We start from the raw sequence: 20,349 nt of genomic DNA on the forward strand, positions 1-20,349 counted from the left end.
ACTTTCTTTCGTTTAATTTTGATATAACCTAGTCATTGTTTAAACCTTGTCATTGCTTGCCTTCATATTTTTTCGTTCCAACTCCCTACGAACAGGGTTGTTGACAATCTCATATACTATTTTGTTTTTTATGAATTGGTACATAATATGTGTATACCAATCTATCTACATATTGCGGCTAACCTTTCTGTGCCTTACCTGGTCTTTAGAACACAGGAAAGAACTTAATGTAGTCAGAGGTATTTGATTTTATCGCTGCTTATATAATCAGTGATAAAGTTTAAATGTTTACATTGAACATAAATGGAGTTGCTTTCTTTTTCTGTAAAAAAAAACAACAACTTGGCGTTATAGATATCTGTAGATTTTAGTTCCTAATCCTTTTTGAGCATTTTGTGATAGACATAAGATTTATGGACAGGCTTATCGATTCTAAGCGGTCCCATTTACTTAGATTGCAACTCGAAACCTGTTCTCCAGTACAAGTAAAAAGATGCATACTAAAATATTCATTCTTCATATTTCTCAAGAAGAAATATACTTCGTAAAGTAGTAAGAGCTAGTCTAGCATAAGTTTCTTTAAATTTTAGATACTTATTATTCCATTACTAATTGCAACAACTACTCATTTATTCCTGATATCTGTTCAAAATGCAGCCCTGTAACTCCTGTGCAGCCCATGTGGCTTCTTCAAGTAAGTAAGGGTTTTGGGAAAAAACTGGACTTTATATATAAGAACAAAATTTTTCTATAAATAGAGATTATTTAACTTTTGAGCTATTTTTGTATTACTGTTTATGAATATTAGCCTAACAGACCATTTTATATTTAAAGTATAGTTCTTCATACAGCTCACGGCTGTGAAAAAAATTTAATAAAACTTCCACAGTTAATATGTAATTTTTTGGTATAAAAAATATTTATTAAATTAACTCCCAGTCCTTAACAACAAATTTAACTACATGATTTCACATTAAAATTAATTAATAACAAAATGACTAAATGCATAAAACTATTGTAGGAATTTACAAGTCTGAATCAACGCCTGTGTCCAAAAAGTCGTTAACGAGACGCATGGCCTTTCGTGGTAAAAGACGTCCAATTTTGTCAACATGAACGAAATGGCGTGGTATACTGGCTTCTTCAAGACCAGTACGTTGGGCACTGATAATTGAGGCAGCAGCATCGCTTGGTGTTACCAATTTCATTAAATTGGGGAAACGATAACGTGGTTTCTTACAGAGACCAGTATCCACCATGTAAGGATAAATAGAAGTCAATTTAATCTGTAAGGGTTAATATATAGAGAATTATTAATTCAGTGTATTATACAATAATTAAAAAGTATTTACATTGTTGTTTGGATTATTTTGGCGGAGTTCTTCAGTTAAAGCAGACATGATACCGCGTACTGCGAATTTAGTACCGCAATATGGCACTAAGTTAGGTAAGCCGAAAAGACCAGCACATGATGATAATGCGACAATGTTGCCTTGGTTTCTTTCAATCATTTCTGGTAAGAAGGCTTGAATGATCTGTAAATATACGTGAATAAGAAATTTACTTTATAGTATCTTTATATACATAATATATAGTATAACATATATTAATTATCGGGTATTTAATTATGTTTCTCAAAATGAATTTTTTTTATAGTTCGATTTATGTATAATGTGTGTTATATTAAGAGACATACCCAGAAGTGTGCGATGACATTGATTTCGAACATATTTCTTATTTCAGTCTCAGTAGTTTGTAAGAGAGGATGGCAGGGCATAATACCGGCATTATTGACAATAATTGAAATGAATCCATGTTCCTTTTTGATTTTGTCAGCCAATTCGTTGATATCATTACGATTCATTACATTGCAACTGTAAGTATAGGTAATATTGTTGTGATCATTCTTCATAATACTACTAAATTTCTTGGAATGGAAATTCTTTTAAAGAGTTTTTGACTTACGTGTATGCGAAGGCTTTTCCACCACTAGCTTTAATTTCCTTAACTGTTTGTTGATTGTTCTTCTCGTTAATATCCCAGCAAATAACTTTAGCACCAAGTTTACCATATTGCAAAGCTAATTCTTTACCAATGCCATGGCCTGTACCTGTGACTAAAACTGCTTCACCTTGCACATTAGTCTCTTCTTTTGGTAGGAATGCCTGAATGATTGATTGAACACAGGTGAACCAGAATTTGATTTGCAATACAATAATGTCAATAACTAGGACGACAACACTGTAAAGGTCAATTCCGTTGGAGCTAAAAGTAAATGAAAATATATTTAGAGATTTTAAGTAATTTTAAGAGAGATCAAGAATTTTATATATTAAAAAAATATTTAAAAGGATATAAAAAGTTTAATTTTATAATTTAATAATATAATTTTATAAACATTGTTATTATTACTCGGACGCTTTGAGTGATATTGCTTGTTTCACCAGAGAACAGTAGTAGGTAGCTTGCATCAAAGGTGGATTGTAGGAAAAGGGATGAAAAACTCTTTCTTTATAGAATGTTCGATGAATAATATTTGTAAGGTACATGAAAGGTTAACAAAAAGCATTTGCAAAAGTTTTAAGGTTAAAAGTTTTTAGGATAGTAAGCTCCTTAAGCTCCTTAAACTGTTTTTGAGATATTTGGATTTCTATGATTGAACACTTTTTTGGGATAGACGTCTTCTTCACGCCATCGATTTTGGTCAATTTGTTTAATGGACGCTCTTACGCGCTTTTATTAATTTCTTGCAAATAGTAATCATCTCCCGATATATCGTTTAACTTACTTAACTCAGTATCTAGTTTAGGAAAGCTATGAAGACAATTTTCATTAATGTCTGACTATTTAAAAAAAGACTTCGTTTCTATAAATTTTATTGTGAACATATTTACTAGGTATATGCATTGCAATTATGTAGAAAATTCATCTGCCCATAAAGTTTTAAAAAGTTGTATGGTACATTTGGCAAAAAGAAAGTAGTTAGATATAAACCAAGGAAAAGCCAGATAATTGATAATATAGTAGGGACCCATAACAAGAAAAAATTGAACATAGTTAAGCCCTGACTTAACAAACGCCAAAATCCTAATAGACGACCTAAACAAAATGGATGTAGTTGATTGAAGAGCATTAATCTTTTTTAAGCAAATTCTTTTAAATATAAACACATAATAATTTAATCAATATTGAATCTTTAATAAATTCTTTTAATCACTATATACATATAAGAAAATATTTTTAACAAAATTTTTTAATCAAGTTCAATGTTATCTTATCAGAAGGCTAAATGTTTTCTCTTCGGTTAGGGTCAGTTGTAAACACAAAATATTTACCAGAACGCTGTTGTTTTCGGTTCTATTCTATCTTATCATACAGATATAATTTATATGGTATATGGTATACTTGTTGAAAAACTACCACGATACATAATTAATTATTGAAATATATTTGTAAGTACAAGCGGATAATGTGTTATCGTTTTATTATTTCATAATCGACAAATCCAAAAAGGTTATTTAGTATTATAATAAAATTAGAATTTAGTTCAAGTTTGAACTGAGAACGCATTTTTCACGATAAGTAATATCAAGTAATATTTTTAAATTTATCAATGTTGTTCTATAAAAATGTTTAGATTATAAACCAAAACTACAATATTACTTATGTTACTTATTAAAATAATGTAAAAAAATCATTTAGTTTTAATTTAGAATGAAAAAGTATTTATAATAAATTAAAATATAAATAATTTAAAACGTATATTAGAAGTAAAAAGTGATGTAAGGGTTAAAAGCGTGCGCTACAAAGGAGGAGTGATGCGAATATATAGCCTAACCTTCTCAATTGTCAACCCCACCTACCCTGGGGCATCCTGTTGTTTACATATAACCTGAAAACATATACTTGTAAGGAAATTCTCTAAATATTGCATACTAATCCTATCTTCAGGGTAGCAAATAAGGAGATCTGGCCCTCCAGGTTGATCGCAAGGCCAGCAACCTTGGAACGGAAATATTTTACCACTACACACTGGACTATAGCCAAATAAGAAGAATATGATTACAAGTAAAAAATAGGTAGTATGTATTTATGTGTTTTTTTCAGATTCACATCAGTAGACGCGTTTAAAACATAAAACATTTAAAATGTCGTTTAAACCAATTCCAAAATTTTTTTACATTATGTGTTTAAACTAGTAAAAACGATATATCGCATAATTTTATAGCATCAACACATCCTGAAGAGGTGAGGAAAGAACTCAAATTATTTCCCTAATTAAAAACTTTTTACTTGATAAATAATGAAATAAAAACAAGCAATTCCTTTATGAATGTATGAATTTATATATTGCATCTATGATAACATTATATTATATATATGATATTAAGGGTAGTGAAATTTAAAACTATGAAAATAACTGTACTTAAGTCTGAACATAACACAAAATGGCATCTTCACATAAAAATATTATATAAAGACCACCATTAAAAAGTTGATTTAACTTTAAGATCTAAAAAATTAGATCATTGATCAAAAAAATTAGATCATTAATCAAAAAAATTACATCATTGAACAAAAAAATTAGTTCATTACATCTAAAGGCCACCATTAAAAAGTCGGTTTAACGGAATGATCGAAAAAATTAGACATTGATCAAAAAAATTAGATCATTGATCAAATAAATTAATCATTGATCAAAAAAAGTCGAACATTACATTAAAATTGACTAAAGTTCTTTCACACGCACATCAGCAAGCTTCCCTAACCTTAACTAAAAGATGTTTCGACAAAACCATAGAAATAGGTTACATAAAGTTTTTCATTTAGGGGACTATTGGTACCTATTTTTATATTACAATCATATATTGGTCACATATTTAGAAGTGCAATACCATACAGGTGGATATAATCGATAAATGAATAAAATAGATTTGCTGTAAAATATAATACTCATAAAAATAGTTTTCAGAAATGAGTATAATATATATATATATATATGTATATGTATATAGCAAAAAAAAAAACGATCTGGGTGAAGTACATTGAAGCATCGTCAAACTCAAAGCTTGCTTTTTAATTGTTTTTAATTATTACGCGATAGAAAATTTTTTTAGAGCATGAAAATTTTAAATTTAAACATTCATAAACATTTTGTTAATTTAGAGAGAATTATTTATATATATACTATACTACAAATGGTTATAATTAAAAATACTTGAACTCTATATAGTTGAGATAAAAATTTGAATTTATTTCTCACATTGCGTGAGCGCATGTCAGATAGAATTGTGTTGTCTATCTATCATCATATATACAGATAAAAATATAGATATAAAGTCTAAATTTAAATAAAAATAAATATATGTATCTCATATAAAAATATATTCCAAAATGTGTGGCAAAGTTCAATATATGTTTTTTTTTTTTTTTGTTTTTTTGGATCGCTCATTATCTCTGATCTGTAAATCCGCTTAGTGTGAAATTTAATTTTATTTAAATTTTAAAAATGAAAACACATTTGTACAAATAACAAAAAATGTTAAAGATCACTCAGTTGCAACAATTTGTGGAATACACATTTTGTTAGAATTAGAATTAGAATAGAACTATACAGATTATTAAAAATAGTTAATGAAATAAATGACAGCCGGTTTGAGAGACTTTTATTTGACTTTATTTAAAATAATGTTAATTAAATATATTATCTAACAAAAAAATTATACTTATTATTAATTGAATGTAAATGCATTTTTTATTACTTGCTTTTTTATTAGTGTACATTTTTTGCAGTGGTCATATAAAAATGTGATCTTTATTAGGTAATCTCTAAGGGATCACTATTTACATTAATGAGTATAAACATTTTTTTTTAATTTGATTTTTATTAGTTAAGTTAGTGTTACTTGTTTCTTTTAAATAACAAAGTTTAAATCTTTTAATTTTTTTTATTAATTTTCAGTTTATGATCTGTCATTAGACTCTAATGCACTTTTTGTGTAATGTGAATAATAATGAAAATGTTTTACTAAAAAAATTTAAAACACAATATACAATAAAATCAACAGTTTATTGAAAAACTCTTTTTAAAAATAAATTTATAACAAAACAATAATATTGAGTACATTAGCATAAATATTGTCATTTTAACTTAGCAATTCAGAAACTTCTTAAAACTATACTCAATTAAGTTTATGAGGATATGAAAAGTCGGGTACAGGAAGAGCTTCAAGCACTTCTTATATTCGCAAAAAGCATCAACATACTATATGACGTCTAATATAAATCTAGTAAGAGTTTTCGTAGTTCTGTGTTTTAAAATATTTCTGAAATACTTAAGCTATATTCCTTAATAGTCTTGTAATATTGTTATCGATAAATTCTCTAGAGTTTTATTCTCTTTTATTGTGGACTCTCCAATTATCAAGTTAGATTTTGCCAATTTTAGAATATCTGTTACTAATTCTAACGAACATAAAAATGACAGTGAAACAGGCAGTGCTCTAACCACATACTAGTTAAATTGATTTGATCATTTCATTAAAAAAATTTAGCTCATTAGGTTAAGAAGATATAAAGAGTAACATGTAATATTATGTCCTGAGATTTAATTATAATCTGGTTAAATTAAATAAATTTTTTTTCTGAGTATGTGAATCATATATAGAGTAATATAATTTTTTTTGACAGTTGTAGTGCTACGGAATTTCTTACTAAGATCGATTTAGCTAGAATTTAAGTACTGTATCCATTCCGGAAGTAAATAGGCCTATTTGAAAATAGATATTTGGATAGATATAGAAGGTCTGGTAATACTGTGTCTAATTCTATGTTGTAGTAAAATACATGAAGTATATGAAAGATATCTGTTGAATTGCCAATAGAACCCACTATGCTTTGACTACTGGTTCTGATAATATAAATATATACAATCCAAAAACCAAAATGATAATACATATTTTTGTATATATATAAAATAAAATATATATACAACAAACTTATTGTTCTAAAATGAAATAATGTTTTATAAAGTTAATAAAATTTTGCGTAATTCTGGACGTCCAGTATGACGTCAATACTGGCCGATCGATAAATAAAAAGTTGAAAATAAAATCTTATTACTTAATAATAAATAAATATGCTAGTGATTCTTAGTTATGATAATTCCATTGTTATTTAATTTCTATAATTGAATAATTAAATTTTAAAAGCAAGATTTACATTATACAAGTTTTTTCGAATATTAATGCCTTTTGCTATTCTACTCCTATATTTTCACGTATTTTATTTTTCTTCCTTAAAGTTTTAATAACAAATCATGAAGCTTATACAGTATTCTATTAAATATTCAAAACAAATTAATTTCAATTGAAAATGAGTAAGTGAATTATATACATATTTATTATTACATGTAATTATTGCTTTATTTTCAATATATTTAAATTATAATTAAGGAAATTATCTTAATTTTATGGGTGTTGTGTATATTCTCATAACCCGAACGCATTTTAATCTCTTGTAGGAAAACAATGCCATTTTTATGCATTTATTCTAAATATTTGTATTATTTAATACTAGTTTAGTGTTTTAGTGCTTTTTATACTAATTTATACTAAATTAATTTTTATTTGTTTATTTTAAATATTTAAAAATATTATTTGATAAAATAATTAGAATAAAATGTGCAATTGTTAACATTTTTGTTAAATTTTAGAATGAAATTAGCAGACTTACGTTAGTCCCTTACTTTGTATGAATAATAATAGGCATAAAATATATAATATATACAAATAAATCACGTACAACACATTGTAATATAAATATTTGTAGATGACTAACAGTATTCTTTCTCATTGATATAAATATTTGTAAATATATAAAATGATAACAAGTAATATATAATGCAAAAAAATTTAAGTCACCTTTTCAACTCATCTTTTTTTAAAAATAATATATAGATAGTATATTTATATTTTATAAGGCAAATATTTGAGACAAATGTGTGTATGAGTCGTTTCTGATAACAATTTGAATGTTCCCAGTAATAAGCCAATTACTAATATATATTATATATTTATAAATAGAAAAGAAAAACTAAACATAACAGCGCTTATATATATATTATTTTATGTTCTGATAATTCAATTTGTTGGGAATAAAATATATATTTAATATATTTTAAAAGTTTAGCGGTCTAGTTGAAGTCTTAAAAAGAGATCCAAAAACTTTATTTGAAATGATATCGATAGATAATATATATAGAACTCAATAAATATACTAATAAATGGATTAAAATATAAAAATTTGTTTTTAATAATTCAAATTTAATAAAGTATATAGAAAAAAAAAGTAACAACAACAAAATTGTTAGACATGTTTCCATAAATAGTCGTACTTTGAATATTAAATAAAAAATAGTTTCTATTTAAAAATTGGTTATACATATATATATATATATATAGGTATATATATATATATATTGCATTAAATTTTCGAATTTGTTCGTCTTTTAATTAATTAATATTAGTTTATTCGATTTGTCATTTGTATGTTAATGTAAATATGTTATATAATATAAATTAGTGCTCATATCAACCTTATGGTTTCTGAAAACCTCTTCAAGTCAATATAGACCTGCAATACCAAGATTTTCTTAAGCTGGAGGGCCAATTGTGCACTTGTACTAAAATGGTAAGGTGTAATACCATCTAGAACCTTTAATAAGGTTTAAGATGTTCTTTAAAGAGAAGTATTTTAGCTGTCTACGATCTTCTAAAAAGTTAATCCCTAGTATATTAAATCTTCATTGAGCTTATGTTGGACAGTGGTACATCAGATAATGCAACATTTTTTTGTCATTAGAAATAGTAAATAAACTCACAAAAATTCTGATATCTCTATGGAGTATCTCTATGAGATACAGTTCTAATGTTTAACTTGAATAATTATTGAGTTGACTTAATATCAGTACTGTACGTAAATATATTTTTAATAATTCATGTAAGTAATTAGATATAAATAATTGATAATCTAATTGCAAGTTGCTATTTGATAAAATATTTGTAATTTAGTTGACCTATGATACTTAAACTCAATAAATTTTAATTGGAATTTGTGAAAAATCATTAAAATTTTATTAATTAAGTAATTTTTTTAAAGGAAAATTTAATTTATTTTTTTTATTTTTTTTTATAATTTATTATAATTAAATCATTTTTATAATTATAAACATAGGTATAAAAATAAATAAAAATAAATTAAAGTTTTTTTAAATTTCTTTGATTATTTTTCACTCATTCCAATTAAAATTTATTAAGTATGTTACAGGTGAACTCTTATATGAAATTATAGTATAACTATATATACAAATAATAAAATTATTTTGAATTATTTCAATTCAAAAAGTTATTTAGAAATTTCTAAAAGATTAATTATATTTTTTATACATAAATTAATTTTTTTTTTTCGCAAACAATAATCCAGTTTATAAGATTATAGAATATTAGAATATCAGACCATATTAAAGTATATAAAAATATTAAACCTGCAATATGTGTTTAATTATAAAAATATGGTGAACTTATTCCAAAGTCTAGTAAAAATTGATGTTATCTTTACGAACAGAAAGTAAAACTGATAAGACACATATGTTTACCGAAGTTCTAAATAGTTTCAAAATAAATAGATTATGTGTATAATGTTTTTCAAATGTGTATGAAATTCCAAATGTGTGGATTTTTTTTTGATAAGATACTGTCGTTTGTTACTAACAGAACTTTTTCAAATATCAGAACATGCATTGAAGCATGACTTTAAAAATAAAAAAAATTCAAATTATGGCCTTTGTAGATACATGTAACCTGATAAACTATATTACTTAATAATTTTTTTCTATAAATATTCTAATTTATGACTGTTTTCAGATCAATATTTGAATGAGTAATTGTTTATATATTGTATATGTATGAATAATGTATGAAGAAGTAACAATTTTAGTTATTTTCATAATCTTACTATTAGTTTTAGATTTTAATAATAAATTAAACTAATTTTCGAAAACTCTCTATTAAAAAATAATATTAAAATATTAGATTAAAGAGTAAAATTCCTACTTAGTTAGGTTATGTATTAGTTTTCGATTTTAATAATATATAATTAAAAAATAATATTAAAATATTAGAGCGAAGTTTAAATTTCTTACTTAGATAGGTTAAGTATTAGTTTTCGCTTTTAATAATATATAATTAAAAAATAATATTCAAATATTACTAATAATGTAGTAAGTAGATCTATTGGAATTTTTTAATAAACAAATTATTTTTAATATTTAAATATTAATTTAATTTGAATAACTAATATTAAAGTTGCTGTATTTACTCGAACACCAGCAACAAAATGAAGGAAAAGGAGAAAATAAAGTTGATGTTAGGCTTGAGGTTTCATCCTATAAACCTTTGTCAAAATTTTTGGAAATTATGTTTCAAAAAAGTAATACCTAAAGTAAAAGAATTGTATTTTAAAACTATAAGCGTTTCATTCTAAATAATATATTTTTAAAATTCTAGTTTGTGATAGAGCATGAGTTAGCGTCTAAACCACTTTAATTAACATTTGGTGTGGTCATTTACATGATCCATTTCCATTCAAATATATTATTCAGTTATTGTGGTGATTATATAAAGGTTAACCGTGAAGTCCAGAATATATGTGATTAGAATGAGAACGAAGTAGGAACCAGTAAAAAAAGAGGGCGACCAAGATAACGATGGAAAGACAATGTGCAGCAGAATTTAAAAGAACTTAACGTAAGGATTTGGAAAACAAAAGCATTAAACAGAGAAGAATGGAGGTATGTTACTAAACAGGCTTAGGTTCTACATGGACTGTATAGTCACGGATGAGAATGACGATGATGTAAACTCAAGAATGTCTGCCTGACAAAACATAGATTATATCTGCTTTAAAAGTGTGTAATGCAGTATTAATATAAACATTCAAAGAATCAAACAATTTCAATACTCTATCTTTGGTTATCGACTTTACTATAGATAGCAAAAATGAAAAATTTTTTTTGATTGTTTTAAGTAACATTTAATAAAATGTTATCTTAATTTGTAAGAAAGGCAGAAGTATTTATGAATTATTCATTATTAAATGTACTAAGCGTAAAACATTCGATAATAACAGTAAATTTTTCTGATTTAATCATGGCTAAGTGTAATAAAAATTTACAAGTGAATAATGTATCTTAATTATAAGTAGGAATTTAAAAGTATTTAATAGTTACCATTCAAGAAACTAGACAGTTACTAGGTAGTAACATTTTATACCATATTCTGTTTATTTATGTTAAATCATAAATTTATTAATATAAACGTTAAGAAGGGAATTATTTGAGATAGATGATTATTCTGAGACCGATTGGGAAAAAAAGAGTGGGTATAGCTAGAACTAGTCAATGCAGTTGGTGACGCATGATGTTAATCAAATTTCCGTCGTACTTTTTATATATAAATAATTGTAAGTAGTTAATTAAATAAATAAATAAGTTCTACAATAAAAAATAACTATATATTTTATATATATAAATATATAGAGAAGAGTTTAATTTATTTTGTAAATAATAAAATAGAATAATATTTATTAGAAATTATTATTTAAAAATCAATTTGTATTTTAATATTACAATAAATAAAATAAAAAATTAATAAAAACAATAATTACAAAAAAAAAATCTTAGAAAAATTTTAGAATTTGATCTGGTACACACAGTCTATATGACTGTGCCATTATGCCTATATGACTAATGTAGAACATAGAAACAATCAAGTATCAGTACAAATTAAATAAAAATATATACCATTGTCTCAAATCATTAGGATCAGTATCAGTACTACTATCCGTCGATCTCAATGGGCAACTAAATATGGTATTCTTGCAAAAAGCGAAGACATATTGTTCTGAGATTAGGATAGCCCCGATTATCACTTGAAAAACATTTTAGCCAAACTGATCATTTATTATTAATTTATTTTTGAATATTATATTAAAGATATAAATTAAATTTTTAATAATAAAAATATGTTTTACTACATTATATATATTTTTTAGTACAATACATTAAATATACAATAATTATATACACAATAATGAGTACAATAATTTTTATAGATTTGATTTTTAGCTTTTTAACTTTTTAACTTAACCTTTAACTTTTTAACTATAATGCAACTTTATTTTTGTTTATAATTAAAATAGTAAGTTTATTTTAAATTGGCTCCTTTTCATTATATTTTAAATATGTAATTCTATCAGTGAATTACCTGTACAAAGTACTTGCTCAAGTTAATAATTATAGTTAATTTTAATCTTTGTTTTGTAAGTATATCATTTAAATGATAATTATAAGTTGTTCAAGTCATAAATAATATTTTTGTAAAATATAAGTTATTTTTCAATATACCAACTACATTAATTCAGTATATTTTATATATAAATGATATAAATATTGCTCGAATAGAATTCATAAATTATTTTGTTAACAATTCCGAGTGAGTTATCAATATTAATTATTAGTTGTATATTTAATAGCGGTCTTAAGTTTAATTACCAGGAACGATTAAAAAACATACACAAGACATCAATCAATAGAAATCCATTTTGTAAAAGATTAAAGTAGGAATAAAATATAACTATATCAGCACTTGACTAGATATTCTAAACCTTTTTTGGTAGGTTAATATATATATGGCCTTTTACACATTTTCTTTAATGGCCGAATAGGCTCAATAGGGTTTTCTCGTGGTAATAATATCACCATCGGAAACAAAAAAAAAACCACTTAGGAACTTGTCAGGTAAATCTTAAAGAGTCGAGTCATTTATTTACCTTTTAGATTACGTTAGGACTTGTTATATAGACTTGGTTCATAGGGTTCGTTATTTACTATTCTTTTTACTTGTTCGTCTTCAGATTACATATAGGGTTCTCTATTATTTCTATACTAGTTTTGTCTTAAACATATGCATATTATAATATAATGAATATTCTTTTATGAATATGTACCATATTAGCAATTATAGCTAACTGGTTATTGTAATAAATATTCATAAGTAAATGTTTTATATTATATATAATACTAATTACATTAATTTAATAAATATGTTATTCTAAAAATATTTAATTACTTTTGCAACATTTTACAACTAAATATTTATTTAAATTTATTTTTTAAGTTCACAAAGATTGAAATTCTAATTTGAATATTTAAATTTTTAACATGAATCAACCAAACTAATAATTATTCCACTTTACAGATTAGATATAATTAGTTGGAAATAGTTAAATAATATTTCATGTTAAAACGAATGCAATTTATTATACATTAAAAGTCTGAGATCAATAGTGTAGTTATAATCACTATGTACAACACAGCTACGGTCATAAATTCATTAATATTATTAATATAAAGTAGTAATACGATATAGATCGCATAAGTAACGGTGGATCAATTTCGTATCACTGATCATATTTACTTATGACATGTTGTGGTAAATCAATAAATATATTTTATATATATTAAAGAATTTAAGAAATGAATCTATACAATTAAAATTTTTTTTCAAATGTTTTATATTATTATATGAGAAAAGTGTAAAAAAATATTCCAAAAAATAGTTTTATATATCTTCATATTTAGGTTTACGAACGTCTCGTATGATAGGTTTTTACTGAATAAACTATAAATTTTTAGACATTGTATAGCGAGATAATTAAAGCTTATGAAATTTGCTATATACGATAATACCCAGCTTATTATATAATTGGCCATATACGATCAAAAATCAATATACTATATCAAAAATATGTATTTAAATATATATTGAAAATTTAAATAAATATATATTATAATGCTTAGTTGGAGTTTTAGAAAAATTTTTTAAATAAATTAATTGCATAAAGCTAACATTAAAATCTGAATGGAATATAGATATGTATAAATCTCTAAGTTCAAAGTAGGAAAAATCACTAACTAGCATTTCTTGCTAAATGTTATAACTTACATTCAGTAAAGACAATTATATATGTATACTTTGAACATAGTTTAGACAATCTACATTAAAAAAAGTGTTTTGAACAAAAGGTCATATGATCTTTCATATGATCATTTAAAACTTTCAATAAATTGCATTTGACTATATTATGTATTTAATATTACTAATTAAAATGTGTCGTATTAATTTTTTGCGATCCTTAAGAAATAAATAATTAATTTTAATTATTAAAATAATTAATTTTAATTATTTATTAAGTATTTTATTTCATTTTTAATAGATACTTGTATGATATAAGAAATGTATGTTATAATTGTTACTAACATACAATTTGTTAGTATTAAAAACAACCAAAAGCAATTATGAAAATTATATGTTATAGTATAGTTATACTATATTGAAAGTCATACTAAAAAAATTAATAAAAATATAATTTTATATTATTAATTTACTTTGTTATAAAAAATGTATTTACTTCAGATGAGTTATTATTTTTTGAAATATATTTTTCTATTGATTTATAACGTTATTATTATATTATTATAGTATATTATTCATTTCTCAAGACCGGATATATATATTTTATTTAATTTAAGTTTGTGTTAATAACGATACTATATTAGTTTAGAAGCAATAGGTTAAATCTATTTTGTATTCTTACTTTTTACTTGCAAAAATCATTTTTTTTATCGTTATTAATAATTTTTAAAAATTAATTTTTATTTTGTTTTCTTTTATTTATTATTACAATAACATTGTGTAATATTTTTGTATTTATGGAAAACATTTATTGAATAAGTTTTATTATATTTCACTAAAAATGTTACTATGTTTTATTATTAATAGTTATATTTAATAATATCTTTATTAATAATAATAAAAATAAACAAAAAACAAAAATGTTATTGATTTAATTTTAAATTTTGCGTTGATATATCCTAATTTATTTTTACATATTATTTATTTAATTAATAATTGATATATAATATATTATTTAAAATAAAAGTGAAAAATAAATAATAAAAATCATTATATTTTAATTTTATTTAAAATATTTTTTATTTAATTATTAAGACACATTAATATAATTTCTGTAATTAAATTGTACTTTATAAGAATTAAGCATATTTAATTTAAACAAATTATTTAAACAAATTAAAATTTATTTTAACAAATTAAATTTTAAATGGCTTATTAATACATATGTATTACATATTATAGCATTATAATATATCATATATATGCTATATATATATTATATTAATACATTTTATATTAAAATTCTTTATATATGGTTATATTTTAAATTTATAAAAAATATTTATTCAATAAGATTTTAATCTAAATATATTATCAATTTTATTTTATTTTTAATAAAGTAATTATATAAATAATAATTATTTGATTGTTTAAAAATATATATATTTTTTTAATCGTTCAACTTTCAGTTAAATGTTTTAATATCATTAATTCATTATTACTACAAATATATTATGTGATTTTATACTGTATTTGGAAATAACTTTTAATAACGTCTTTATTACTGTTATAAGACATGATATAGTGATATAAATATAAAATATATAAAAATAATAGAAAAATGTTTAATCAATATTTGAAATTAGAACATTCAATAATCTTTAATTCTTGATTTGATCAATTAAAATATTTGAATTAGTTGGCATTGAATATTACCTATAGATCTGGCGTCTTTGGTAATGTCAGTTAGAGTCCTACTTAATTCATATAGTATAATATAAATATAATTTTTATAAAATTAATTAATTCTTGCATTTGAAATATGTTACAATATTAGCTTTTAGATTTGATTAGTTAGATTGCATTAGTTAATGGAAATACAAGAAATATACTTTTTACTTTTTAAATTAAATTCATTAAGGATATATCAAATTACTTTGTTATAGGAATACAGGACTTATATGTTAAAAAATCGCTGTAATTGGCTTTAGAGCTCATTAAATATTAGCACACGTCATATAGTACGTAATGTAATGTATATCTTAATTAAACCTGTACTGGATTAAATATTTTTAATATAATTTAATTAATGAAAAACAAGTAAATGTGATACCTCACATACATTGTATGTAATTTGTTGGAATGTTACGTGGGGAAAATTTTGATAATAATCTTGTTTGAATGTAGTATGTAAAGCAGTCTTGATACTCGTATTATAAATTATTATATTATCATAAAAAAACTATTAGCCACTTTTATTAAATATTTAGCGTAAAGAAAGCTTAAAGAAAAAAAATATCAGTAGTCTTAATAATTATAAATTTTTACATATAATGAAAAAAATCAATTTATTATTACAAAATCAAAATATATAATTACAGTTTAGAATGTTAATTTATTGATTAATTAGTTATTAAAAATTTTTAATGCAAATTCTATTTTAAATTTATAAGTACGCACCATACGACCAAATAGACTAAGTCTATGTATAACATAGACTGAGAACATAGACTAAGAATTAAAACAGGAAAATAATATTGTTAAACGTTCTGCTATTAAGGGTTTTCATAAATTTTTTGCACACTTAGGGGTTTGTTGTATTATAGTATAAACGAAAACATAAAAACACAATCTAAGTAGTGGAACCTTTATCTACCAAGAGTTGCATATACACCAAAAATGTGTTCTAAGCTTTTGATCATAATAATATAATAATACAAGACGTCATAAATAATTTGCAATACCAAAGAGTATCAAAACTGCAATTACCATCTGCACAAAATAGATATCTCTAAGTCCAACGAATGCAAATCTGCTGTGAAAATGAAGAAGCATTTAATAGGCAAATGCCTAGATTTAGCTTAGTAGAAACAATCTAGAAAGGGATTGAAAAGAAAAGAAAAGAAAAGAAAAGAAAAGGAACTTAAAGGAGGCAATAAAGCACTTAATTGTGAAATTCTTAGCTTTAGCTTAGTTCCACTAGAAAGATTTTTATACTAAAAAGAAATGGAAATAGACTAGGAGGAGATTAAAATTCAGAAGAGACAATAAAATATTTAACCAGCAATTGCTTAACTTTAGGCTGCGCTAAGTAATTGCTCATTGGAAAACATAAGTGATTAAAAACACACTTGAAGGGAACTAAACTTGAGAAATTCGTCCACTTTCTCGTAAACATAACACAACGACTTAAATTTACAAAGAGCACAAGTAACCAATTCATGGTCACAACGTTAAATCGTCTTATAGTCTTATTTTCTCTCACAATAAATTAATCAATTAGGTACATTCCCCTTACTAGAATTTAAATACATAAAATTTATTGAAGACTTTATACAAAAAAATTATACAAAAATATTATGACTTTTGTATTGACTAAAGACACATGCCACACTTAAGTAACTTTTAAGGATTAATTTTGGTGCTTAAATTTTTAATGCTTGCTACACTTGATGAAGTCTGCAGATTGAAAATTTGTATACATGAACTTTGCTTGGTGGTGCGTGTGTAGGAAAACAAAATAAAACATATTGAGAAGTAATATTATTTTTATTTTGGTGTTCATAAATTATTGTATTGTATTGGTTTTGTCAACTTTTCAACAGCATCAAAGCATGAGTAAAATTTCAATCAATAAACTTATTAAACTACGCGAAAATAGTTATAAAATTTAATTTTAATCGTCTATTTTACACAAGTGTGACATGAGCTATTAAAATTTATTTAATATTTCTCTTAAGTTTTATATTAAAATATATATATATTGATTAAATATTAACTGTTTCCCGTTTTATTAGAATTGATTTGAAATTATGCCACTCTGTATTAATTACATCATTAATATTTTATGGCTAATCCACAACACGTTCGTTGGTTGGTTTTACATATTAAATGAGTTGAAAATATTTTGTGGTTTTAATTGAAGAGTACCTTTCGATAAGCAACAGCTGAACATTTTCACATATAATTTTTTTTTTTTTTGATTTTAAATGAACATTAGATATTGCATATATATAAATGTTGGTTATTTTATATTATAAATTTTTTTTTCACATATATTTATTTTTTTTAATTTTATATGAAATTTAAATATTGTTTATATAAAAAAGCTGATTATTTTATATTATAAGTTTCTTTCACATATAATTTCTTCTTTTTTTTATTTAGAATATATAATATTTTATATATTATAATATATTATTATAAGCATAAATATTGTTCATATAAAAATGCTAATTATTTTATATTATAAATTTTTTTCACATATAATTTCTTCCTTTTTTTTTAATTTCATATTGAACATATAATATTTTATATATTATAATATTTTATTATAAGCATAAATATTGTTTATATAAAAGTGCTGATTATTTTATATTATAAATTTTTTTCACATATAATTTTTTTTTTAATTTTAAATAAATCTTAAATATTATATTTATAAAATGTTGATTATTAAATATTATATATATTTTTTAAACTCACCTCTGTTGTCTTGTTTCTGCCATTTTTATTGTGAATACTTGTTTTTTGTGTCAATTAAAAAATTTACCACTTAAAATTCAATATTAAAAAATATTCAAAAATCCTTCCTTATAAGTATTACTCGATCAGGATATGCGCACGTCGCTTACCCGCCACAAAATTCGCAGCTAAACCGTTACCGGCCGACAGACTATGAAAACTGAAAAAACAAAATTTTCATCTAAGCACAAGAGCAGCAAATACAAAACGTAGCAGCTGCGCTGACGTTATCGGCTAACTTAACGCCATTAGTTTTGTTGTTGTCTTCATTATATATATTCTATTATTTTTCTGATAATGCTTTGGTCTTGGTCGAAATTTATTATATTGATATAAACATTTATGAGTGTAGAGAGATAATTTTAACTATAATTACTCACAAACATTTTAGAAATTATTTAATATAACATTTTGTTGTTGTTTCTCTATATACAGAATTTTAACTTTTTATCAATGACGCCAACGATAATGTAACTAATTGTGAGCAACTGAACTGAACTATTTTTGAGAGGAGAAAATATTGGAATAAAATTAAAAAAAAAAAAATAATCCCAGCGCAACAGCATTAAAACAACAGTCGGCCACATTCGTCACATTACGAAGCAATGCGCTGGCATTGACGTCAAAGTCAGCGTTGATGTTAGCGCAGCAGCCAACGTTTAATTTCCAGCCCCCAAACAAAGTAGGGAAACCTAAAACACATGTTTTGCTTGATTTAAAAATGTGTTATTTAACGGCACTTACACGTGTTTATATGTTTAAAAATATGTACAAATGTAGACAGCACAATTCTGTTTCTTTTTGTCAGATTGTTTGTTGTAATTCATGATTGTTTTAGGTGTAAATATGTTGAGGTGTATGTTGTTATTGTTGTATTGATGTTGTGTCTGGGAGCGTATGAGTTATATATATAAGCTCATTTAATATTATAGTAAAATTCAGCAATCAATTTTTTTGTTTGTTTTTATTAAAATTTGATCTCATTCAGATGAAGATCACAAATCTAATGAGTAATATTCAAATTAAAAAAAAAATCACTACGTATCGACTCGACGTTGTTTTTATTCTTAATAATATATTTTAAATAATTGAGAGTTAGTTGCCTCAACGTTTGTTGTCGGAATAAAATTGATAGTTTTGTATTTTTTTGATTGGTTTTCAATTAAGTTGTTTTTTACTGATGTTTATTATTTTAACTATGCAGACATAAACAATAATAACTATATTCATACTCAAGTTAATTTAGTGTGAAAAATGTAAAATATTTAAGAATATATAAAAAAAAATATACACAAGCTTTGGCTTTGCCATATCTTTGATACCCTAATACCATTCCCACAGAAATATTGAGAATTTATTTTTTTATTATCAAGAGTTTATCAGTTTTAAATGTTATACATATGTATATGGTATTTATATGATACCAATATAAAATCTACTCTGATCAATAAAAGTTTTGGTAATAAACGTTATAATAAATAAGGGTTCGAATAGTAATGAAGAAACAAAAACAAAAACAACAAAAATTTGATTATTTTATTAAAATTTGGCTAACCATACAACGCTGTTTGGAGTATTGTCAAGTACTCATCATCAATCATCTTATGAAATATTCGAATTTTTAATTAATAAGTGTATAAACCGTATAGAATTTGTTGGATTGTAAGTACCAGGTAGTCATAAGACGCGTCACAGTTGACAAGCAATAAAAAAACCAACAATAAATATGCTCAATAACATTTAAAGCTAATGCGATATATGCATAAATGTTTTTCAATTTCTTTTTTATTTA

At 23.7% G+C, this 20,349-nt stretch overlaps 1 protein-coding gene across 1 annotated transcript; it reads right to left on the reverse strand.

Moving 5' to 3' along the window:
* Positions 1 to 927: 927 nt before the first annotated feature.
* Positions 928 to 18,688, reverse strand: LOC119670696 (17-beta-hydroxysteroid dehydrogenase 13). The gene is made up of 5 exons (XM_038081076.1): positions 18,519 to 18,688; positions 1,966 to 2,265; positions 1,697 to 1,874; positions 1,353 to 1,535; positions 928 to 1,286 (listed from the first exon to the last, which is right to left on the reverse strand). The coding sequence occupies exons 1-5, from the start codon at positions 18,539 to 18,541 to the stop codon at positions 1,026 to 1,028; spliced, it is 945 nt and encodes a 314-aa protein (XP_037937004.1). The 5' UTR covers positions 18,542 to 18,688; the 3' UTR covers positions 928 to 1,025.
* Positions 18,689 to 20,349: the final 1,661 nt, after the last annotated feature.

The sequence above is a fragment of the Teleopsis dalmanni genome, chromosome 1, assembly GCF_002237135.1.
Source record: "Teleopsis dalmanni isolate 2A chromosome 1, ASM223713v2, whole genome shotgun sequence".
Lineage (NCBI taxonomy): Eukaryota > Metazoa > Arthropoda > Insecta > Diptera > Diopsidae > Teleopsis > Teleopsis dalmanni.

Coding starts and splice junctions, on each gene's coding strand:
- LOC119670696 (XM_038081076.1), bottom strand. CDS start 18,541: ATGGCAGAAACAAGACAACAGAG. Junction 1,875..1,965: donor GGAAAAGCCTTCGCATACAC/GTAAGTCAAAAA, acceptor CTATACTTACAG/TTGCAATGTAATGAATCGTA. Junction 1,536..1,696: donor ATGTCATCGCACACTTCTGG/GTATGTCTCTTA, acceptor GTATATTTACAG/ATCATTCAAGCCTTCTTACC.